Source organism: Antechinus flavipes, chromosome 3 (genome assembly GCF_016432865.1).
Source record: "Antechinus flavipes isolate AdamAnt ecotype Samford, QLD, Australia chromosome 3, AdamAnt_v2, whole genome shotgun sequence".
NCBI classification, from domain to species: Eukaryota; Metazoa; Chordata; class Mammalia; order Dasyuromorphia; family Dasyuridae; genus Antechinus; species Antechinus flavipes.
This window is the reverse complement of record NC_067400.1, coordinates 1,025,755-1,047,705: the sequence shown is the minus strand read 5'-3', so window position 1 is coordinate 1,047,705 and position 21,951 is coordinate 1,025,755. Positions and strand designations below refer to the sequence as shown.

The 21,951-nt window shown below is 58.6% G+C and overlaps 1 protein-coding gene across 1 annotated transcript in view; it reads left to right on the top strand.

The window, feature by feature from the left end:
• The first annotated feature begins 1,574 nt into the window (after nt 1–1,574).
• PITPNM3 (PITPNM family member 3) overlaps nt 1,575–21,951 on the top strand; it is an 85,024-nt gene continuing 64,647 nt past the window's right edge. The window contains exons 1-2 of the mRNA XM_051991489.1: nt 1,575–2,160; nt 20,649–20,744. Of these exons, the coding sequence (XP_051847449.1) occupies nt 2,124–2,160; nt 20,649–20,744 (133 nt within the window). The 5' untranslated portion in view covers nt 1,575–2,123. The remainder of the gene's footprint in view (nt 2,161–20,648; nt 20,745–21,951) is intronic.

Genomic DNA, 21,951 nt, shown 5'->3' with positions numbered 1-21,951 from the left:
TTCCTGTTTAGAATCCCATCTCGTGGTCCCCAGGTTAGGAATGTTTTCATTTGTGCACCACAAATATCCAGCTGTTTGAAAGCTACGAATGCCGGGACTCCCGGGGAACTCCCCAGGGGCAATTTCTGCAGAAACAACCGCAGCGCGCCTCTGTCCTGGTACTCGGCTTCTCGGTTTCAGTCACTAGCTTTCCCTGGTGCATTTTCACATGGTCGGTTGGCACCCTGGTCACTTGGTGAAGAGGGTTTCTAGGAGTGTGTGAGATATACCAGCGAGTGGCAGGTCACTCACCTCCTTCTGGGACCCTCTCTCCTCAGACTCTGAGAATCCCCAGCTTCCTTCAGGATTCAGGATTCGGCTCAAGTCCCTTCTTCCTGAGTGTCCTCCTCTAGTCTGCTCCTCACTGAGTCCTCTCCCTGCCGAGGTGACCCCAGGTCTCCTTTGTATGTTTTTGTACATAATTGTGTCTGTCCAGGGACTCTCCTTTTGCCGCGTTTCTCTGCTCTATCTCGAGGCTCCGGAAGCAACCTCCCCGGTCCCTAGTGCGCCTCCACCTGGTCGCCACAACCTGGGCAGGACTTTAGCAATAGCAGTTGTGTAGGGTTGGGATAGCATAGACATTGGTTCTGAGAATTAGAGCTGGGAGGGATCTCGGGCCACCAAGAAAACTGAGGCTCTGCCCCAAGCAACAGGCAGGAAGATGTCTGCCAGCCCCCCTCACTCCTCACCACTTTCCTTCAATCAACAACCAGAGGAAAGTTGCTGTGGCCCTGGGGGACAATCTACTGCTCCTGGGCTCCGTTCAGGGAATTCCTGTGATTTGCAAGGGAGCCCACCATCAATCCATGCTAGGGCCTCCGTCATGGGGTCTCTTCTTCCCCCTGCCCTCTGAGGGGGACCATTCTGTGCTTCACAAATTTGCCCTTGTTAGGCCACAAGAAAGGTGGAGTACTTTGGACTTTCTCTATATTTTTGGTTTTCCTTAACAGGATTCTGGTGGGCAGGAGCCCCCAGGAGGGGGGTTTGGACCTCCAACCCCTGTGCTATGGCTGGGGCACAGAAGTGATTGATGCATGTGCCCGGATGGACACAGCTCTTCCACTTGCTCAACAATCCTGCAAGGGTAATGTGGAGTGTACCGCTCTCAGTTTACAGATGGGGGAGCTGAGGTTCAGAGAAACAAAGTGATTTTTTTCCCCCAGGGCCCTACAGGAAGTGTCTGAAGTAGGTAGGAATTAACATCTTTGGGCCTCCAGCTCAAAGCTCTGGACCTACTGAGCCACCCTGTGCCTTGGGAAGGTGCCCCAAGAGGGTGAGAGCCCTTGGGAAATAGCCATGTGAAGATGGGAAAGGAAGCGCCCACATTTAGCCTCCAGGGTCCCAGGTAGCAGCTTTCAAGTGTCTGATCTGTGGTCCTGGGAGCAGAGCCGGAGCCAGGGAGCAAGGGGAGATGGGGGACAGGGAACTCGCTTCCCTGGGGCCTGAAGTCAGCATCCACTTCGTCTGGGCCCAGGAGAGCTGGGATTCAGGCTGGGGTCTGAGGGGGCCGGGGATGATCGAGCTTTGGAGACCCAGGGCCCCCGGGGTCAGCGGGCAGGCTTGGGGTGCAATCAGGCAAACCCTTCCTCCCCTTCCCCCAAGCCTCCGCAAGGGCCCGAGCTGGGAGGGGGCCATGGTCCTGTTGGCCCGAGGCCTCTCCCCGCTCTCCGTGCCGGGATCCAGCTCCGGACCCGCTTCGAGGCTCTCGCGTGGCCCGGCCCCTCGCTGTGCGTCTCGCGGCTCTCGCTGCCAGTCTCTGTTGTGCTGTCCCAGTCTGCGCCCCTCGGGGTCTCCGAGCTGCGGCTCCCCACCCGCTTTGCCTCCCGGTTCGGCCTCCGGGGCCTGGGGCGGGGGCAACAGGGGGAGGGGGATGTACTCCTTGCCTCCTCCTCCTCCTCCTCCTCCTCCTCCTCTTCCTCCTCCTCCCGCCCCCGCGTCGGAGGCCGCTGCTCGGCTCCTTTAAGGGAGCGGGAGGACCGGGAGAGGAGGCGGCGGCGGCCGCGGCGGCGGAGCCGGGAGGGAGCGGCGAGGAGCGAGCCGGGAGCCGGGAGCCGGAGCAGCCGGGAGCGGGCAGGAGCCGGGCCATGGCCACGGGGGCCGGCCCCGACCGCAGCCGCGCAGGTGAGGGAGGGGCCCCTGGGGCGCATTCCTGCACAACGGCCGTCTCTTCCCCCCCTTCCCCCCTCCCCCCCGCAGGTGAGAGGCGGGAGCGCGGGCTGGGGCGAGCCCCCTCCTCCCGGCGCAGGGGCAGGCAGCGGCAGGTAGGGGTGTGTCGGAGGGACAGAGGCGGTGGGGAGGGACCGACACTCCGCCCCCCAGCCCTGCTCCCGGCCCGCCGCCCCTCCCCCCAGCGCAGTCGGTCGGGGCTCCCCCCTCTTCGTCTGCGCAGGGGCCCCCAGCTGACGATCTGGGGACCCCGGCTCTGCCCTTCTCTGAGGCATCCGGCCCGCCCGCAGCTCGTGGCCCCGGGGACCTGCCAGCCCACCTGTCTCCGAGACCCGGCCCCGCCCCCGAACTGCCCCCCCCCCCTTCTTCCCTCGCCACACTTAGCTTGCACCGCGGTGGGGGCGGGCCGGGCTGGGGGCAAGCGCGCCGGTGAGACTCAGTCCCCCCCCAAGGCTGTCCCGGAAAAGGGGAGGGGGGCTGAGGAGGGGTGTGTGTGTGTGGCCAGGTCATACTCCGCCCCCCCCTTCTCCGATCCCGTCAGTGGTCAGGGAAGGCAGCTCCTCCGCGGGCTGGGGTGGGGGGGCATCCGCACGCATCTGGGCGCCCTCCGCCCGCTCCCCACTGCTGCCCTGTGGGCCTCGGGAAGGGCAGCGGCCGCCAGGGGCCAGGGTGCGGCCGCTAGGGGCCGGGGGAGCATTCTGATTTCCCAGGATGACCGTGACCCTGACATTGGTGATTGGCACAGGACGGAAGGCCTGCCGGGAGCACCTCTCCACTTTGTGGAGGACTCCACGCCAAAGCCAGGTGCTGGAGGGCAGGCTGGCCGGAGCCTGGGGAGCCTGGCTCAGGCTGGGGGGTGCTGGCCGGCAGAGCCCCGTGGGACCAGAGGGCGACCGAGGGCCTCAGCCCTGGAGCCGGGCGCAGAGTCCCTATTCTGGAGGCAGGAGCAGCCTTCCGCACTCCGGGCTCCCTCCCTCCCCTTCCCCCAGAGACACCCAGGCTGAGGCTTCCATCCTCCTTACCAGCCCTTCCCTCCACCTACCTACCCCCCCCAACGGCATGGCCTCCCTGCCCCCAATCCTGAGCCCCCAGGCTTGCAAGAACTAGCCAGGAAACCCCCCTTCCTCTCCCCCCACCACACAAACACAAACATATACCCCCATACACACACCCCTCACATACAACATTCACCCCCCCACACTCACACCCTCCCCCCACATACACTTCCCCCAACCCCCCATGGCTGTGCCATCCTCTGTGCTGGGGACAGGCTTGTGAGCTGCCCCCTCTTGGGGGCCTCCATGCTGGGCTCTGTGATGGGCCGGAATCCTCCCCCGGCCTCTCCCTGAGTCTTAGGCAGAGGGGCCCTTCCCCTCACAGAGGTGCCCCAGCTTTCTGGCTCATCTGCTCCAGGAACAGCCTTGCTCCTGTTCAGGATTTCCGCTTCCCAGCCCTGGCCCCAACCCTCTGGCTCATTCCTGGGCACAGTAGGGGGAGAAGCAAACCTCACAGTTCAAATGTCTGGGGTTAAGTCCTTTGTTGGCCGGCCAGACTTCAGAACCGCCCTGGCTGTGTGACCCTGGACAAGACCCTTCCCTTTCCAGGGCCCGAGGTAACTCTCCGAGCCCCAACATGGCAGAGGAGCCGACCTGTGTGTGTGGCGTTCCCCAAGGAGTTTCCCACCATCCAGGTGGGATCCCAGCCTCAGTCCTGGCTCCCTTCCTCCTCAATGCACCTTTCCTATCCCACACCCTCCCCGCCCCTCTCTGGGATGTGGGACAATAAACCCCTGGGCCCCTGCAGTGGAAAGATTTTGGGGGTGGCTGAGCTTTTCTTTCCCCAGCCTGGCTCCTGCTGATCAGACCCTTCTGTGACCTTCTCCCTACTCTCCTATTCTCGCTTTTCTGCCTCCCTCTCTGGCCCCTCTTCTGGCTCATTCAGCTCTGGCCCATCCCCCCACTCCCCCTCCGGGTCTCAGCCCCCCAGTCCTCAGGCCTGGGTCTCCCTCTTTCTCTCCACTCCTACAGGCTGTCATCTCTTCAGCTTCATCTCTCCAGCAGCCCAGTTAATCTCGCTCCTGAATGCTATGCCATAGTCTGCTTGACATCTGAGACTCCTGAGCCCCCCTTTCTATCCAGGAGGCCACTGCCCCCCTTGTCATCCCGGCTTATGCCTCAGAGTGATCCTCAGTTCTTTTTTCTACCTCCAAGACCCAGAAATAGCTGTGGAGTCCTGTCGATTCAGTCTGTACAACCTCTCCGTTCCACCCACGCCACAAGCACCTCAGTATCACCTCTCACCTCGGCTCTCGTCCAAATCTCCTAGCCGGTCTGGATGACTGGTCTCTTCCCTTTCCACCCTGCCCCCTTTTTGAAGCAGTAGAAAGTGGGGCCCAGGGAAGGGACACACTCTCTTGAAGGGCTGTGGTCCCCTCCCCTGTTTTCCCTGGGAATTGCCTCCCTGTTAGGTTACCCAATCTGAGACGCCTCCCTCCCGCCCTGGGCCTTGTCTTCTACAGGACAGAGACCATTTCCTAGAAGCCCTGAGATCCCAGCCTAAGCCTGGCACTCCCTGCAGATGGGAACTTTACAAAGTCTAACCACTTTCCCCTGCCCAGTGTGTACCCTCAGGGTAGGGGGGAGGAGAATCACTCCCAGGGTAATTGTGGAGAGGCCAGTGTGGACCTTCCATTTGAGCCTTCTTCTCTTATCTAAGCAGAGGGACTATGGAGGGCTTTCTGCCAGTGCAGCAGGACTGGATCAGGGACTGAGCATCTGACCTTTGCCTGGGTTCAGGCCTGCTCAGGACTCTGAGGGTCTCCTCAATGGGACTGTAGGCTGGGGACCAGGTGGAGCCTCTCTGGGGTTTGAGAACACACAGCTCTATGCTTTCTTTGGTGGGTCTTTCTCTTCTGCCCTCTCCCAAGCCTGTTTTCTTTTGGACTAAATCTCTTTTAAGGGATAGATTACCACATTCTCCCATCTCCCCAATCCATGATCTACGTATCCTCTCCCTTGAAGAACCAATCTCACATGACCAAATGCATTTGTCAGAGAATGTTCTGTAACAGTCTCAGAATCAACAATCAGACCTCATGATCTTTCCCCTCAAACATCTCCCTTTCTCCAAAGGATTTATTCTGATGTTCTTCCAACCTTCCAATAACCCAGATGCCCAACTTGGAACCATCCTCAGCTCTCCCCATCTCCAGAATTCATTCTGGTGCGAAAGCCTATCAATCTCAGCCTTGTAACATCTCCTCTTGTCAATTTCACCTCTGTTACATCTCTGGTCAATCTCTTATCTGCAACATCTTTTACTTAATTTCACCTGTGCAACTTTGTTGTCCATTTCACCAAGCAGTTCTTTTGTTTCACCTGTGCAGTACCTCTTGTCTGTTTCACCTCTGCAACATCTCTTGTGTTTCACCTGTGCAACATTTCTTGTCTGTTTCACCTCTGCTACATCTCTGGTCAATCTCTTATCTGTAACATTTTTGACTCAATTTCACCTATGCAGCTCTTTGTCCATTTCACATGTGCAACATTTCTTGTCTGTTTCAGCTCTGAAACACCTCTGGTCTGTCTCTTATCTGCAACATCTTTCACTCAATTTCACCTGTGCAGCTCTCTTATCCATTTCACCTGTGCAGCATTCCTTGTCTGTTTGACCTCTGCAACATCTCTGGTCAATCTTGCATTTGCGGCATGTCTCAAATATGCCCTTTCCCTTCTCTGACACTGCCACCCCCTCAAAGTGCAGACACCTATCTTCTCATAACTGGATTGTTGCAATGGCTGCTGGGGCATTGGCTGCCTCAGATCTCTCCCTATGCGAGTCCACCCTCCATTTAGCCAACAAGTGATTTTCCAAAAGTCCAGGTCTGACATATCATCTCTCCTACTCAGTAAACTCCAGAGGCTCCCTGTCGTCTCAAGGATCAAATCCAAATGCCCCTAGTTGTGCTCTAGGTCTGTTAACAGCCTGAAGCCTATTTCTAACCCTATTTTTTCAGGCCCTCTTTTTCCATTCCTGCTTGGCCTCTATGTTCCAGTCAAACTGCTCCCTGTATATGATAGAGCATCTTGGGCGGCCCCCCAAACTTGAATGTCCTCGCTCTTCAATGGTGTCTTCTCCTTTGTGAGGCCTTTCCTGGTCCCTCCTGTTTCTAATCCCCTCCTCCTAGAGATCTCTTTGAATTTACTGAGTATTGTGTGTGTGTATGTGTGGTGTTTATGTGCATATCCCTGCACTTTCCCTTAACAGGCCCTGCCTTTATTTGACTTGAGTGAGAGCAGAATGTAAGCTTCTTGAGGGCAGGGGCCATTCTTTGGTTTTCTTTGTGGCCCCAGTGATTTTCAGGTAGTGACAAATGAATGACCCCATCTCCACACTAGTGCCTGTTCTAAGCTCAGATCTTAGGGCAGGTCTCAGCAGGAGACAGGTATGAAGGGAATAGTATTGGGGGATTGAGAAGATGCATATCCCTGAAGATGAGTGAGCACTCACACAGTGATGAGGGACACTTTGTATTATGGGAAGGTGGGTCTCTAGGGACATATCTTCCTTGTCCTACCAGGGAAGGGCTTCAGGGAAGGCTCAGGGTAAGTCAGAGAATCTCACAGAGGTCAAGTTTGGTTTGGCAGAGAATGAAACTGAGACTCAGTGGAGTTATATGCCATGCCCAGGACTTCAGTACTGGGCAGTGACCATAGATTGAGGGCTGAGTCCCCTGAGGTATTGTGCTGGGGAGGAGGTAGGGCTGGCCCTGCCCAGAGGGAGCTCCTGGAGGTTCCACAATCGGGACTGCCTTTCTGGAGGGCCTTGAAGGGGAAGCGGGGGACTTTTGATCATCACTGGCCTGTGAGCAGTCACTGGGAGTCGGGGCACGTTTCATATTTGGGATGAATTCCTCTCTCTGATCCTGGTGATGGCGAGTTGGACGCTGGCCGGGAGCTGGGGGAGAGCCCAGAGGGCTGCCGTCCTGGATTCGGTGGGCTGTCATGATCTGACTGTGAGGCAGCTCTGTACGAAAGGTGCGCCATCTTGCCAAAGCTCATATCAAGCTGGGGATGAGGAATCTCTAAAGACTTGTCCAGTCTGATGGCTACTCCTTGTTGCTGGTGAGTAGGATAGGATAAGTGATACTCCAGGAGGGACCCTGGGTATCCAAATGGAAGCTCTATAAGGGCTGTTTTTTTTTTTTTTTTTTTTAATGGCAATGATGGGCTCTGGGCCAGGGCCGTGGATAGCAGGGTCTGTGGAGTTGGTTCATTCTGGGGGTGCCTGGAAGAATGGAGGAGAACACAAAAAGCCGGCATTGGGGTATGACACTGGCCTCTGCCCCCAGCATAGGGCTGGTATAGAAAGACTGGGATGAGGAGGTGGTGGGGACTACTTCCCTAGGGAATCAGGCATTTTAAAATTTGACCCAAGAGCCAGCTAAGGGGCTGGTCCTGACTGCCTGGAGCAGCCCAGGGTCTGACTGTGTGTGATGAGCCTGGGCCTTGGGCCACTTGTCTGCTGGGAGTCATACTTCAGTAACTGGCATCAAGGCCACACTTTGTGAAAGGGTGGGAGAAGGGAGTCGGGGTCTCAGGCAGCCGCTGCCCGCTGGAGCCGGCACACAGACCAGCTGGCGTTCTGACTGCTGGCGCCTCCGTTTGGTCTCTCCGGCCTCTCCTGCTCTGACCTTCTCAGGTGCCGGGGAAGGCAGGGGCGAGGCGGGACACTCCTCCCTCAGAGGGGCCTCGGCCATTTACCTCCCCTGCCCAGAGGGGTCAACAGTGTGTGGGGAGGGCTGGCGTCCACGGGGATGATGGGGAAGGAACCTTTCCCAATGTCTCCTCCCGCTTTGTTTTCCAGGGTTGTCAGGCAGCCAGGGGTGTGCCAATTAGTGGGTGGCGCGGCCTCCCCTGGGCCCTTCTGGGCGCTGCTCAGTACCAGTCCATGAAGGCTTCTGGCCCACATCCCTTAGGTGGGGAAGGAAGTGAGTCACCTGCTTCGGGAGGGGGCTCCTCCTTGGGCAGGGCTGGGCATGGGCTGGGGCTTGTCTGGCCTTTCCCCCAGGCTTCCCTGCACCCGCCTCTGCCCCACTACAGCCAGGAGCTGGGCTTCGCTAATTCCACAAGCATTTATTAATTGCTTGCTGCACGCCAGGCTATGTTCTCTTGGGGCTGGGGGCCAACGTGGGAACAAAGAAAAGCACACAAGATCCCAAGCCGTTTTGGCAGGAGAACGAGGGGCAGGGCCAGGGGGGCCGGGGGGCAGTGGGCTCGGGCTTTGGAGAAGGCCGGTCTTAACATGAGGCAGCAGGGCGGGAAGGCAGCCGAGGCCCGGTGAGAGCCACCCAAATGGGGGGAGATGGGAAGAGCCAGACAGAGCGGGGATGGACAAGCAGAAGCCTAGAAGGCCTGGGGGGGTGGGAAGCCTCTCTGCCAGCATCCCTTCCTGGGAAGGAGGCCCCTGGAGGAGGCCTCAGGGAGAGGCTGAGGGGGGTCCAGGAGGGTCCCAAGGGCAATCCAAGGGCAGCTCCCCCAAGAGAAGGCTTCCCATTGTGGCCCCGCTCTCTTCCCTGCTGGGCTCTGCCAGAGAGGGCTGGACTCGGAGCCCGAGCCTTCCTGGAGGAGCCTCCATCATCCTGGGCATTCTTGGCCAGGGAAGTGACAGGAGTGACATTCTGGGGCCCTTCTCTGTAGAACCAGGCCGTCTCTGTAGAACCAGGCCGTCTCTGTAGAACCGGGCCCTTCTCTGTAGAACTGGGCCCTTCTCTGTAGAACTGGGCCCTTCTCTGTAGTATGGGGGCCCTTCTCTGTAGAACAGGGGCCCATCTCTATAGAACCGGGCCCTTCTCTGTAGAACGGAGGCCCTTCTCTGTAGAACCGGGCCCTTCTCTGGAGAACCGGGCTCTTCTCTGGAGAACCGGGCCCTTCTCTGTATAACCGGGCCCTTCTCTGGAGAACTGGGCTCTTCTCTGGAGAACCGGGTGCTTCTCTGGAGAACCGGGCTCTTCTCTGGAGAACCGGGATCTTCTCTGGAGAACCGGGTGCTTCTCTGTAGAACGGGGCCCTTCTCTGTAGAACTGAGCACTTGTAGAATCGAACCCTTCTCTGTAGAGTGGGGCCCTTCTCTGTAGAACAGGGGCCCATCTCTGTAGAACGGGGGCCCTTCTCTGTAGAGTGGGGCCCTTCTCTGTAAAATGGGACCCTTCTTGGTAGAGTGAGGCCCTTCTCTGTAGAACCGGGCCCTTCTCTGTAGAACCGGGCCCTTCTCTGTAGTGGGGCCCTTTTTTGTACAATGGAGCCCTTCTCTGTAGAACTGGGCCCTTCTCTGTAGAACCAGGCCCTTCTCTGTACAACGGGGCCCTTCTCTGTAGAATGGGGGCCCTTCTCTGTAGAACTGGGCCCTTCTCTGTAGAACCAGGCCCTTCTCTGTAGAACTGGGCCCTTCTCTGTAGAACCGGGCCCTTCTCTAGAACTGGGCCCTTCTCTGTAGAACCGGGCCCTTCTCAGTACAACGGGGCCCTTCTCTGTAGAACCGGGCTCTTCTCTGTAAAATGGGGGCCCTTCTCTGTAGAACTGGGCCCTTCTCTGTAGAATGGGGGCCCTTCTCTGTAGAATGGGGGCCCTTCTCTGTAAAACGGGGGCCCTTCTCTGTAGAACCAGGCCCTTCTCTGTAGAATGGGGGCCCTTCTCTGTAGAATGGGGGCCCTTCTCTGGAGAACCGGGCCCTTCTCTGTAGAACGGAGGCCCTTCTCTGTAGAACGGGGCCCTTCTCTGTAGAACGGGGGCCCTTCTCTGTAGAACTGGGCCCTTCTCTGTAGAACCGGGCCCTTCTCTGTAGAACTGGGCCCTTCTCTGTAGAACCGGGCCCTTCTCTGTACAACGGGGCCCTTCTCTGTAGAACCAGGCCCTTCTCTGTAAAATGGGGGCCCTTCTCTGTAAAATGGGGGCCCTTCTCTGTAGAACCAGGCCCTTCTCTGTAGAATGGGGGCCCTTCTCTGTAGAATGGGGGCCCTTCTCTGGAGAACGGGGCCCTTCTCTGTAGAATGGAGGTTCTTCTCTGTAGAACGGGGCCCTTCTCTGTAGAACGGGGCCCTTCTCTGTAGAACTGGGCCTTCTCTGTAGAACCGGGCCCTTCTCTGTAGAACTGGGCCCTTCTCTGTAGAACCGGGCCCTTCTCTGTACAACGGGGCCCTTCTCTGTAGAACCAGGCCCTTTTCTGTAAAATGGGGGCCCTTCTCTGTAAAACGGGGGCCCTTCTCTGTAGAACCAGGCCCTTCTCTGTAGAATGGGGGCCCTTCTCTGTAGAACTGGGCCCTTCTCTGTAGAACCAGGCCCTTCTCTGTAGAACTGGGCCCTTCTCTGTAGAACCGGGCCCTTCTCTAGAACTGGGCCCTTCTCTGTAGAACCGGGCCCTTCTCAGTACAACGGGGCCCTTCTCTGTAGAACCGGGCTCTTCTCTGTAAAATGGGGGCCCTTCTCTGTAGAACTGGGCCCTTCTCTGTAGAATGGGGGCCCTTCTCTGTAGAATGGGGGCCCTTCTCTGTAAAACGGGGGCCCTTCTCTGTAGAACCAGGCCCTTCTCTGTAGAATGGGGGCCCTTCTCTGTAGAATGGGGGCCCTTCTCTGGAGAACGGGGCCCTTCTCTGTAGAATGGAGGTTCTTCTCTGTAGAACCGGGCCCTTCTCTGTAGAACGGGGGCCCTTCTCTGTAGAACTGGGCCCTTCTCTGTAGAACCGGGCCCTTCTCTGTAGAACTGGGCCCTTCTCTGTAGAACCGGGCCCTTCTCTGTACAACGGGGCCCTTCTCTGTAGAACCAGGCCCTTTTCTGTAAAATGGGGGCCCTTCTCTGTAAAATGGGGGCCCTTCTCTGTAGAACCAGGCCCTTCTCTGTAGAATGGGGGCCCTTCTCTGTAGAACGGGGGTCCTTCTCTGGAGAACGGGGCCCTTCTCTGTAGAATGGAGGCTCTTCTCTGTAGAACCGGGCCCTTCTCTGTAGAACAGAGGTTCTTCTCTGTAGAACCGGGTGCTTCTCTGGAGAATCGGGCCCTTCTCTGTAGAGTGGGGCCCTTCTCTGTAGAACCGGGCCCTTCTCTGTAGAACCGGGCCCTTCTCTGTAGAACCGGGCCCTTCTCTGTAGAACTGGGCCCTTCTCTGGAGAACTGGGCTCTTCTCTGTAGAACGGAGCCCTTCTCTGTAGAACCGGACCCTTCTCTGTAGAGTGGGGTGCTTCTCTGTAGAACCGGGCCCTTCTCTGTAGAACAGAGGCTCTTCTCTGTAGAACTGGACCCTTCTCTGTAGAACCGGGCTCTTCTCTGTAGAATGGGGGCCCTTCTCTGTAGAACCGGGTCCTTCTCTATAGAATGGGGGCCCTTCTCTATAGAACGGGGGCCCTTCTCTATAGAACCGGGCCCTTCTCTGTAGAACCGGGCACTTCTCTGTAGAACGGGGGCCCTTCTCTGTAGAACGGAGGCCCTTCTCTGTAGAACCGCACCCTTCTCTGTAGAACGGAGGTTCTTCTCAGTAGAACCGGGTCCTTCTCTGTAGAACGGAGGTTCTTCTCAGTAGAACCGGGTCCTTCTCTGTAGAACGGAGGTTCTTCTCTGTAGAACCGGGCGCTTCTCTGGAGAATCGGGCCCTTCTCTGTAGAGCGGGGCCCTTCTCTGTAGAACGGAGGCCCTTCTCTGTAGAACCAGACCCTTCTCTGTAGAACCGGGCGCTTCTCTGGAGAATTGGGCCCTTCTCTGTAGAGCAGAGCCCTTCTCTGTAGAACTGGACCCTTTTCTGTAGAGTGGGGTGCTTCTCTGTAGAACTGGACCCTTCTCTGTAGAACCAGGCTCTTCTCTGTAGAATGGGGGCCCTTCTCTGTAGAACCGGGTCCTTCTCTGTAGAATGGGGGCCCTTCTCTGTAGAACCGGGCGCTTCTCTGGAGAATTGGGCCCTTCTCTGTAGAGCAGAGCCCTTCTCTGTAGAACTGGACCCTTCTCTGTAGAGTGGGGTGCTTCTCTGTAGAACCGGATCCTTCTCTGTAGAATGGGGGCCCTTCTCTGTAGAACGGGGCCCTTCTCTATAGAACCGGGCCCTTCTCTATAGAACCGGGCCCTTCTCTGTAGAACTGGGCACTTCTCTGTACAACGGGGCCCTTCTCTATAGAACCGGGCCCTTCTCTGTAGAACCGGGCCCTTCTCTGTAGAACTGGGCACTTCTCTGTACAACGGGGCCCTTCTCTATAGAACCGGGCCCTTCTCTGTAGAACCGGGCCTTCTCTGTAGAGTGGGGCCCTTCTCTGTAGAACCGGGCCCTTCTCTGTAGAACCGGGCCCTTCTCTGTAGAACCGGACCCTTCTCTGTAGAACTGGGCGCTTCTCTGGAGAATTGGGCCCTTCTCTGTAGAGCGGAGCCCTTCTCTGTAGAACCGGACCCTTCTCTGTAGAGTGGGGTGCTTCTCTGTAGAACCGGGCCCTTCTCTGTAGAACAGAGGCTCTTCTCTGTAGAACTGGACCCTTCTCTGTAGAACCGGGCTCTTCTCTGTAGAATGGGGGCCCTTCTCTGTAGAACCGGGTCCTTCTCTATAGAATGGGGGCCCTTCTCTATAGAACGGGGGCCCTTCTCTATAGAACCGGGCCCTTCTCTGTAGAACCGGGCACTTCTCTGTAGAACGGGGGCCCTTCTCTGTAGAACGGAGGCCCTTCTCTGTAGAACCGCACCCTTCTCTGTAGAACGGAGGTTCTTCTCAGTAGAACCGGGTCCTTCTCTGTAGAACGGAGGTTCTTCTCAGTAGAACCGGGTCCTTCTCTGTAGAACGGAGGTTCTTCTCTGTAGAACCGGGCGCTTCTCTGGAGAATCGGGCCCTTCTCTGTAGAGCGGGGCCCTTCTCTGTAGAACGGAGGCCCTTCTCTGTAGAACCAGACCCTTCTCTGTAGAACCGGGCGCTTCTCTGGAGAATTGGGCCCTTCTCTGTAGAGCAGAGTCCTTCTCTGTAGAACTGGACCCTTTTCTGTAGAGTGGGGTGCTTCTCTGTAGAACTGGACCCTTCTCTGTAGAACCAGGCTCTTCTCTGTAGAATGGGGGCCCTTCTCTGTAGAACCGGGTCCTTCTCTGTAGAATGGGGGCCCTTCTCTGTAGAACCGGGCGCTTCTCTGGAGAATTGGGCCCTTCTCTGTAGAGCAGAGCCCTTCTCTGTAGAACTGGACCCTTCTCTGTAGAGTGGGGTGCTTCTCTGTAGAACCGGATCCTTCTCTGTAGAATGGGGGCCCTTCTCTGTAGAACGGGGGCCCTTCTCTATAGAACCAGGCCCTTCTCTATAGAACCGGGCCCTTCTCTGTAGAACTGGGCACTTCTCTGTACAACGGGGGCCCTTCTCTATAGAACCGGGCCCTTCTCTGTAGAACCGGGCCCTTCTCTGTAGAACTGGGCACTTCTCTGTACAACGGGGGCCCTTCTCTATAGAACCGGGCCCTTCTCTGTAGAACCGGGCTCTTCTCTGTAGAACTGGGCCCTTCTCTGTACAACCGGGCACTTCTCTGTAGAGTGGGGCCCTTCTCTGTAGAATGAGGCCCTTCTTTGTAGACCCGGGCCCTTCTCTGTAGAACGGGGCCCTTCTCTGTAGAACCGGGCCCTTCTCTGTAGAACGGGGCCCTTCCAGCCCAGGACTCTAGGACTCAGGCCAGCTACTTCCAATCCCCAGCTGTGGCCCTCTCAGGTTTAGCCTCCATCAAGGGCAGGATTTCTTACCCTCCATTCCCAACCTGGCTTTGTCCCTGGCAAGCAGGAGGGAAGACTTGGCAGCACAACGGGTGCTTGATCGGGTGCCGAGAGCTGAATCCAGATCCTCCCTCCGGCCTCCTGTGGGAACTGGCCTGGGCCTGGGCCTGCCTGCTGGGAGGGGTTTCTTCTGAGACCCACCCCCAGCCAGAGCTGAATCCCAAGATTTAGATCCAGGGGCCCTGTGTCCTCAGGCCCTTTGGCAGGTGGCTGTTGGGGCCCAGCAATTCCCAGCGCCCTGGGGACGAACCCTTTGTCTCTTTGGCCACTGTTTAAGCCTCTTGAGAATCAGGGCATCTTTACTGGACCCCCCCTCCAGGAAGCCTTTGTTCAGAGCCTGCTATGAGTCAGAGGTGGGGGAGGATGCTTCCCCTCTCCAGAAGCAGGGGCAGGCGCACCCGCCCTCGGTAAGGGGAAGCAAGAGCCAGGGGGTGGGGGGGATGGTGCCGCCCAGTGGGGCTTAGGAGGGCCTGGTGTGTACCAGGAAGGCTGGCAGGCTTTGGGCCTTGGAGCTTGGGGCCAAGGGCAAACAGAGGAGGCAGCTGGAAGCGAGCAGGGAGCGTCCATTCTGGACCCGCAAAGAGCATCTGTCCCAGGCCTGCAGAGTGTCCGTCCCGGGCTCGCAGAGAGCGTCCGTCCTGGGCCCAGAGAGCGTCCGTCCCGGGCCCAGAGAGCGTCCTTCCCGGGCCCAGAGAGCGTCCGTCCCGGGCCCAGAGAGCATCCATCCTGGACCCGCAGAGAGCATCCATCCCAGGCCTGCAGAGTGTCCATCCCAGGCCTGCAGAGTGTCCATCCCGGGCCTGCAGAGAGCGTCCATCCCGGGCCTGCAGAGAACGTCCTTCCTGGGCCCAGAGAGCATCCTTCCCGGGCCCAGAGAGCGTCCGTCCCGGGCCCGCAGAGCATCCGTCCCGGGCCCGCAGAGCATCCGTCCCGGGCCCGCAGAGCATCCGTCCTGGGCCCAGAGAGCATCCATCCCGGACCCGCAGAGAGCATCCATCCCAGGCCTGCAGAGTGTCCATCCCGGGCCTGCAGAGAGCGTCCATCCCGGGCCCGCAGGGATGTGGCCATTGGGACCTCGTGTGCAGAGTGTTTGTGACGGCTGGACACTGAGGGCTGCCCCTCCCCTGTGGGGGATGTTGTTCTGTGAGAAGCGATGCTGAGGATGGTTTCAGAGAGGCCTGGGGAGATTTGTAGGAACCCGGGAAGCGCACGGGACCAGGGGATCCCTGCCCACGGCCACAAGATGCTGAGCAGTCGTACAGCCGAGGCTCTTTCCAGCAGTGGGATGGCCCAGACCAGGTCCAATGGACTTGGGCTGGAGAGAGCCGCCTGCCCCGGACAGAGGATGGGCACTGAGTGGGCCGCGGCGCGGGCTTCTCACTCTGTTTGTTGTTGGCTTGAATTTTGTTTCTCCTGTTTCCCTTTTTGATCTGACTTTTCTTCTGCAGCAGATAATCATATAAACCTGTATGTGTATATGAGATTTAGCATGGATTTCCCCTGTTTACTATATATTGATTACTTGCCATCTGGGGAGGGGGAGAGGGAGGGAGATTGGAGCACAAGGGTTTGCAAGGGTCGGTGTTGAAAAATCCTCCTTGCAGATGTTTTGAAAAAAAAATTGACAAAAAGATGCATTGGGAAAGTCTGAGAAGCCCCTGTGGCCGTTCCCTGTGTGGAACCCCCTGGGAGGGCAAAGCTGCTCCCTCAGGCCCACTTTTACCAGCGCGTCCAGTGCTGCGGGCTCTCCACCAGCCGCTTCCTTGGCTGCATCAGTCATAGAGGTTTTCCAGGCTTTTCGGACTGCATCACACACATTTCTTTCTTTTTAAAATGAATTAAAAAGCTTATTTTAGTTATAATGTACGTCCATTTTTAGCACATTTCCATATGAGTCATGTTAGAGAAGAAAAATAGTCAGAACAAAAGGGAAAAACCACAAGGAAGAAAAAAGCAAAACAGAAGGAAAGAGGCGAGAAGCGTATGGTCTGCACGCGGCCCCGCGGCTCCCTCTCTGCAGGAAGGCGGCGTTTTCCATCCACGCGTCTGGGAGCCGCCTGGGACCGCTGACCTGCCCGGAGCCGCGTCCGTCGCGGTGGATTGTACGCTCCTGGGCTGCGACACACGTCATTTCCTAAAGCGCAGCAGGAGCCCTTTCCTGTGATGGATGATGGTCTTTTGCTTTTGACTCCTTAGCTAAAACAGGGCTGCCGCAAACTACTTTGCAGTATCGGGGAAACCTTTTTCTCCTCTCTGGTTTCCTCGGGGTCAGAGCCCAGTAATGGAGTTTCTAGGCGGGACCATTTTAGTGCCATTATTTGCATGAGTACAAATGCTTTCCCACCATGTTCCACAGCTCCACCAGCAATGGATCAGCGCGCCCGTCCTCCTCGCCCGTCCTCCTCCGCCCCTCCGGCCTTGACTGGTCATTTGGGGTCATTTTCAGGTATGACGTCGAGTCCCAGAATTGTTTGGAAATATTTCTGTTATTAGTGATTTGGAGCATTTTTCGCGTGGTTCTGAATTTTGCGCCTCTTGAGAAGCGTTGTTCATATTTTTGTCCACTTTGTTGCTGGTGAATGTTTCTCAGTCTTGTGCATATTTATTATCATTTACCATCTTGGATACCGGACCCTTATCGGAGAAATGTGATCCCGACGTCTCCCGCCTCGGCCACGTTCCTTCTTCTCCGATATTGCCTCGGCAGAAGCTCTCAACGGAGAGAGGACTCATCCCCTCCCCAGCCTGCCCGGGGTCCGGGCCTGTCTCTTGGCTTCCGAGGCCCCTCGGGCCTGGCAGGGACGCCCTCGGCCCCCATCTTGGGCTCCGTGGCCACCCCCACTGCCTCAGGCCTCCTCCGGCTTCTCCTTCTGTCCAGGCGGTCTGGAGGCCCCTCTGAGCACCAGATCTTCTCCTGGTGTTTGGTCCTTCCAACCGTGTCTGACTCTGTGCCTCATTTGGGGTTTTCCTGGTAAAGAGGCTGGACTGATTTGCCATTGCTTTCTCTAGCTCGTTTTACAGATGGGGAAGCTGAGGCCAGTGGGGTGAAGTGACTTGTCCAGGGTCACGCAGCCAGTGAGTGTCTGGGGCTGGATTTGAACTCAGACCTTCCTGGCTCCAGGCCTGGCGCCCTGTGCTCCCTCTCTTGGGCTCCTGGGCGTGAGGTGGATAGACGGCGCTTCCCCCCCTTAACCCTGCAGAGCCATCAGTGTCCGTGGTCCCCGTGGGGTCCAATGGGCCTCCTGGGCCCAGACAACTCCGCTCCCTTTGGGCGTTTGCGTCTGCCTTGGAGGCCGTTTTACCTCCATCTACGTCTGTCCCCGAGTTGTGTCTCCTGGACCTTGGGCCCCGCTTTGCCTTCACCCAAGTTGCTTATTCTCTGCCCTTTTGTGGAGCTGGAGCTGGAGAAGCCCGAGTGAATGTGGCCCATGGAGGAGCCTCGTCACCCAGACTGAGCTGCCGGCTGCTCCTGGCCCAGGGCTCAGCTCTGCACAGCCCACTTATTTATAGCGGGGTCTGAGGGAGCCATGAGGCCCACCATGGGCAAACCGTGGGGCCCGCCGCGGCCGAGTGACCCCCCGGGACCCGCCGCGGCCGAGTGACCCCCGGGGCCCGCCGCGGCCGAGTGACCCCTGGGATCCACCGTGGCCGAGTGACCCCCGGACCCGCCGCGGCCGAGTGACCCCCGGGATCCACCGCGGCCGAGTGACCCCCGGGATCCGCCGCGGCCGAGTGACCCCCGCCCGTGGCCGAGTGACCCCCCGGGCCTGCTGTGGCTAGAATTGTGTATTTTGTTTCTCCTGGCCTGAGCTGGCGGCTCAGTTACTGGGGGATGGTGGGGGACAGTCCCTATTCCAGGCATGCCGGGTGTGAGCTAGCGCTTGGTGGGCAGCGCTGCAGGACCACTTTCTCCGGCCCTTCTGCCCTTTAGGACAAATGGGGCTTTCTGGGCCATGGCCAGCCCGCATGGGTTTCCCCCCAGAAGCCTGTTGGCGCTCCCTGGGTGAGGTTGCTGGGTTCAGGAGACGGGGAACGGGGCCCCCGGGAGTTTCCCATCTGCTCAACATAGCTGTGCCCAGAAAACCGCCAGAATGTGGCTCCTCGCGAGAGAGGCAGAGGTAGTGAGACAGACCGAGCGCTCCAAGCTTCTGATGGGGACGCCCCAGGGGCTGCCAGCTGAGGCAGCGCCGGATGGAGAACAGAGAGGGGGGAGAGGTGAGGGAGAGCCAGCTGTGCCCATTGGGAAGGCCCCGGGTCTGGCCACCACGTGCCCCCGGGTCTGGCCATCGGGAAGGCCCCGGGTCTGGCCACCACGTGCCCCCGGGTCTGGCCATCGGGAAGGCCCCAGTCTGGCCACCACGTGCCCCCGGGTCTGGCCATCGGGAAGGCCCCGGTCTGGCCATCACGTGCCCCCAGGTCTGGCCACCATGTGCCCCCGGGTCTGGCCATTGGGAAGGCCCCGGGTCTGGCCACCACGTGCCCCCGGGTCTGGCCATCGGGAAGGCCCCGGGTCTGGCCACCACGTATAGCCCCCCAGAGTAGCCGACAGGGGTCTCTCCAGGCAGTCTGGGGCAGGCACGCCCCCAGCTCCCTCAGTGCTCAGGATCACGCTCTTCCTGACCACGGCCCCACCTTAAAGCTTGCCTTCTCTTCGGGTTGGAAGGGGCTCTGGAGACTGGGCCTGCATCACGCCTGGAAAGTGACTCCGTCTCTCCAGTGCCTGCCCTGCTCTCCCTGCCCGCCCCCAGACTGTGGACTCTACCCTGGGAGGTTCTGGGGCCGGGCCAGCGAGTCTTTCTGTCGCCCTCTGGGCCCCGGCCCCTTGTTGCGCCCCCTGGGCCGACCCCACGACAGCCTTTCTGCTGGGCGCCGTTCCTTCCTCAGGGACTGGGCGCTCGCCTGTGCCAGCCCGTCCCTCTGCATCGGGGCCTCTCAGCTTGCCCGAGGCTTCCTTTTCCCTGCCCCCAAACACCTACTATGCGTCAGTGCCCGAGCCGGTCAGTGGGCGCACAGCCAGCTGGGACGCGGTCCTTGAGCTGACGTTCAGGGAGATGGGAGAGGTTTCTGCCAGAGGAGGGGAGATGGGTGCTGAGGATCACTGGTGAGGAACCGTACTCAGCAGTGGCCAAGGCAGGGGGCTGGCACTGACCACAGGCTGGGGGACGGGCACCAGGGGGCGCTGGCTGTGAGCATGGGGTGCTGGGACTGGGGCCTCCCTGGAAGCACTTAGTAGGTGCTTTGGCGCAGAATCGGTGCAAGGTGGGCAACCCCTTGTGGGTGGGAGCTTTGCATTGACTCAGAGCGGCCTCCGGGGGGCCGGGGGGGCGGGGGGATCCGCTCCCCCCGAGTCATCCCTCCTTGGTGAGAGCCGGGACTGGCAGATGGGCGACATCCCGCTGTGCCGGGGCACACCAGCTGCCTGGAAGCCTCTTCACCCTCATTTCATCACAGCTTTAAAAATATCCCCTAATTACAGGGCATTACTCACCAGGGCCCACGGGGGCCGCACAGAGGCCCGGGGCGCCCGCCCGCCCGCTGCTCCCGCCTCGGGATTGGATGCTGGGCCCCCGGTGCCGCGGGGAGCCGAGGGGGAGAGGGCCCCGGGGGGAGGGCGCTGCTGAGGCAGCTCCTCTCTGGGAGGGTTTCGTCTCCAGAGGATGGCTGGGGGCATGCAGCCCAGACTGGCACTGGGGAGGCTCCAGGGGTAAGAGTGCCGTGCTCATGCCGGCGTGGGGACCGCGGGCAGGGGGCAGCGGGGATGGAGGCACGGGCTGCCTTCCCCTCTAGCCTGCCGGGGTGCCTTTGGGGCAGGGGCTTCCTGGAGCCAGGAGCCCACAAAGGTAGCTTGTGCTTTGGTCTCAGATTGAGGAGGTGGTCTCGGTCCCTTCTCTCCTCCCTCCCTCCCTCCCACACGAGGTGTGCCTTCCTCCAAGGCAGTCCCGGTCAGGGGCCTGGAGCACAGCTGGGATGCCTGTGGGATGTGAGCCCCCTGGGCCACATCTCAGGGACGAGAAGAGCTCCGGTGTAGACTCGGATGCTGGCTGCATCTCCACAGCCCTGTGAGGATGATCCATTTCACAGATGAGGAAACTGAGGTGCTAGAGGCAGGATTTGAAGCTGGCACTTGATTCTGATTCCCATAGACTGCAGCTGTCCTCCCACTGCTGGGTCTCTTTCTGGCTGCATCATTCTCTCTAAACTTCCAAATGTCCTCCAATGCCCCTTCCAGCTTTAGGGAGGAGATTGTGGCTTCTAATCCTGCCTCTGTCCTTTGTGACTTCTATCTGGCACGTGGGGCTAGCCTTGACATGTGGGGCTAGCCTTGACATGTGGGGCTAGCCTTGACATGTGGGGCTAGCCTTGACACGTGGGGCTAGCCTTGACACATGGTTTTTTGGAGGCTCAGCCACCTCTGTCTGTGGGAGGGAACGAGGACAAGGGGAGAAGGGAGAGAAAAGAGTGGAGGAGAGGAGGGGGAACGGGGAGGGGAAGAACAAGGAGAGGGAGGAGGAGGAGGAGAGCCAGTGTGGTGATTTCCGATTGTGATTCCCAGCTCAGCCAAGGACTGAGGGACCGCGCTTAGAGGGCAGATGCTGCAGCTTGCCCCCCAGCCCTCCAGCTGGACCTGGGCCACGTACCGCCCCGGGCCCCACCTAACGTGGCTCTGTCTTCCTTCCAGCTGGCTCCCTTCCCCGTGGCCGGGCCCCGTGGCACGTCCGTGACATCATGAGTTCTGCCGTGGAGAGCTCCGATGACGAGTTCTTTGATGCCCGAGGTAAGCGACCGGGGGGAGGGCGGGGTCTGGGGGCATTCGGGAAGCTCTCTCCATGCTGGGGTCCAGCCCACGTGACTTCCTGTTAGTCTCGGGGAGCCAGCGATGGCTGGGAGCTGGTCGGCGCTCGGCCCAGACCTGGGCAAGCCCTGGCTCGCGCTGGTGCCGGAACCCCTGAGTCGGGATCCTGCCTCAGACGCTCGCTGGCGGGGATCCCCGTCCTCTCTCAGTTTCAGTTTCCTCTCTGGAGAGAGAGGACGATAGTATCTCTGCCGACATCGTCACCAGGATCCCATGAGATAAGGGGAAATGCTTCGCCGGCCTCAAGAATTTATTTTTTCCTGAGGCAGTGGGGGTGAAGTGAGTTGTCCAGGGTCACACAGCCAGGAAATGTTAAGTGTCTGAGAGCAGATTTGAACTCAGGTCCTGCTGACTTCAGGGCTGGTGCCCTATCCACTGCATCCCCTAGCTGCCCCCCCATAACTTATTATTGTTAGTCCCTGAAGAGAGAGGCAGTGGTGGGGGGTCCTCTGGGGGGGTCCATGGGTGCGACATTCTGTTAGTGCGGTCACCTTCCCTCCTACTCTGCTCTGAGTGCCCGGGCCAGATGGCAAGAGGGAGGGGCAGAAGGATGGAAGAAGGGGTAGAAAGAGTGATGGAGGGATGGATAGAAGGATAGAAGGAAGGATGAAAGAAGGGGTAGAAAGAGTGATGGAGGGATGGATAGAAGGATAGAAGGAAGGATGAAAGAAGGGGTAGAAAGAGTGATGGAGGGATGGATAGAAGGATAGAAGGAAGGACGGAAGAAGGGGTAGAAAGAGTGATGGAGGGATGGATAGAAGGATAGAAGGACGGAAGAAGGGGTAGAAAGTGATGGAGGGATGGATAGAAGGATAGAAGGATGGAAGAAGGGGTAGAAAGAGTGATGGAGGGATGGATAGAAGGATAGAAGGAAGGATGGAAGAAGGGGTAGAAAGAGTGATGGAGGGATGGATAGAAGGATAGAAGAAGGACGGAAGAAGGGGTAGAAAAAGTGATGGAGGGATGGATAGAAGGATAGAAGGAAGGACGGAAGAAGGGGTAGAAAGAGTGATGGAGGGATGGATAGAAGGATAGAAGGAAGGACGGAAGAAGGGGTAGAAAGAGTGATGGAGGGATGGATAGAAGGAAGGACGGAAGAAGGGGTAGAAAGAGTGATGGAGGGATGGAT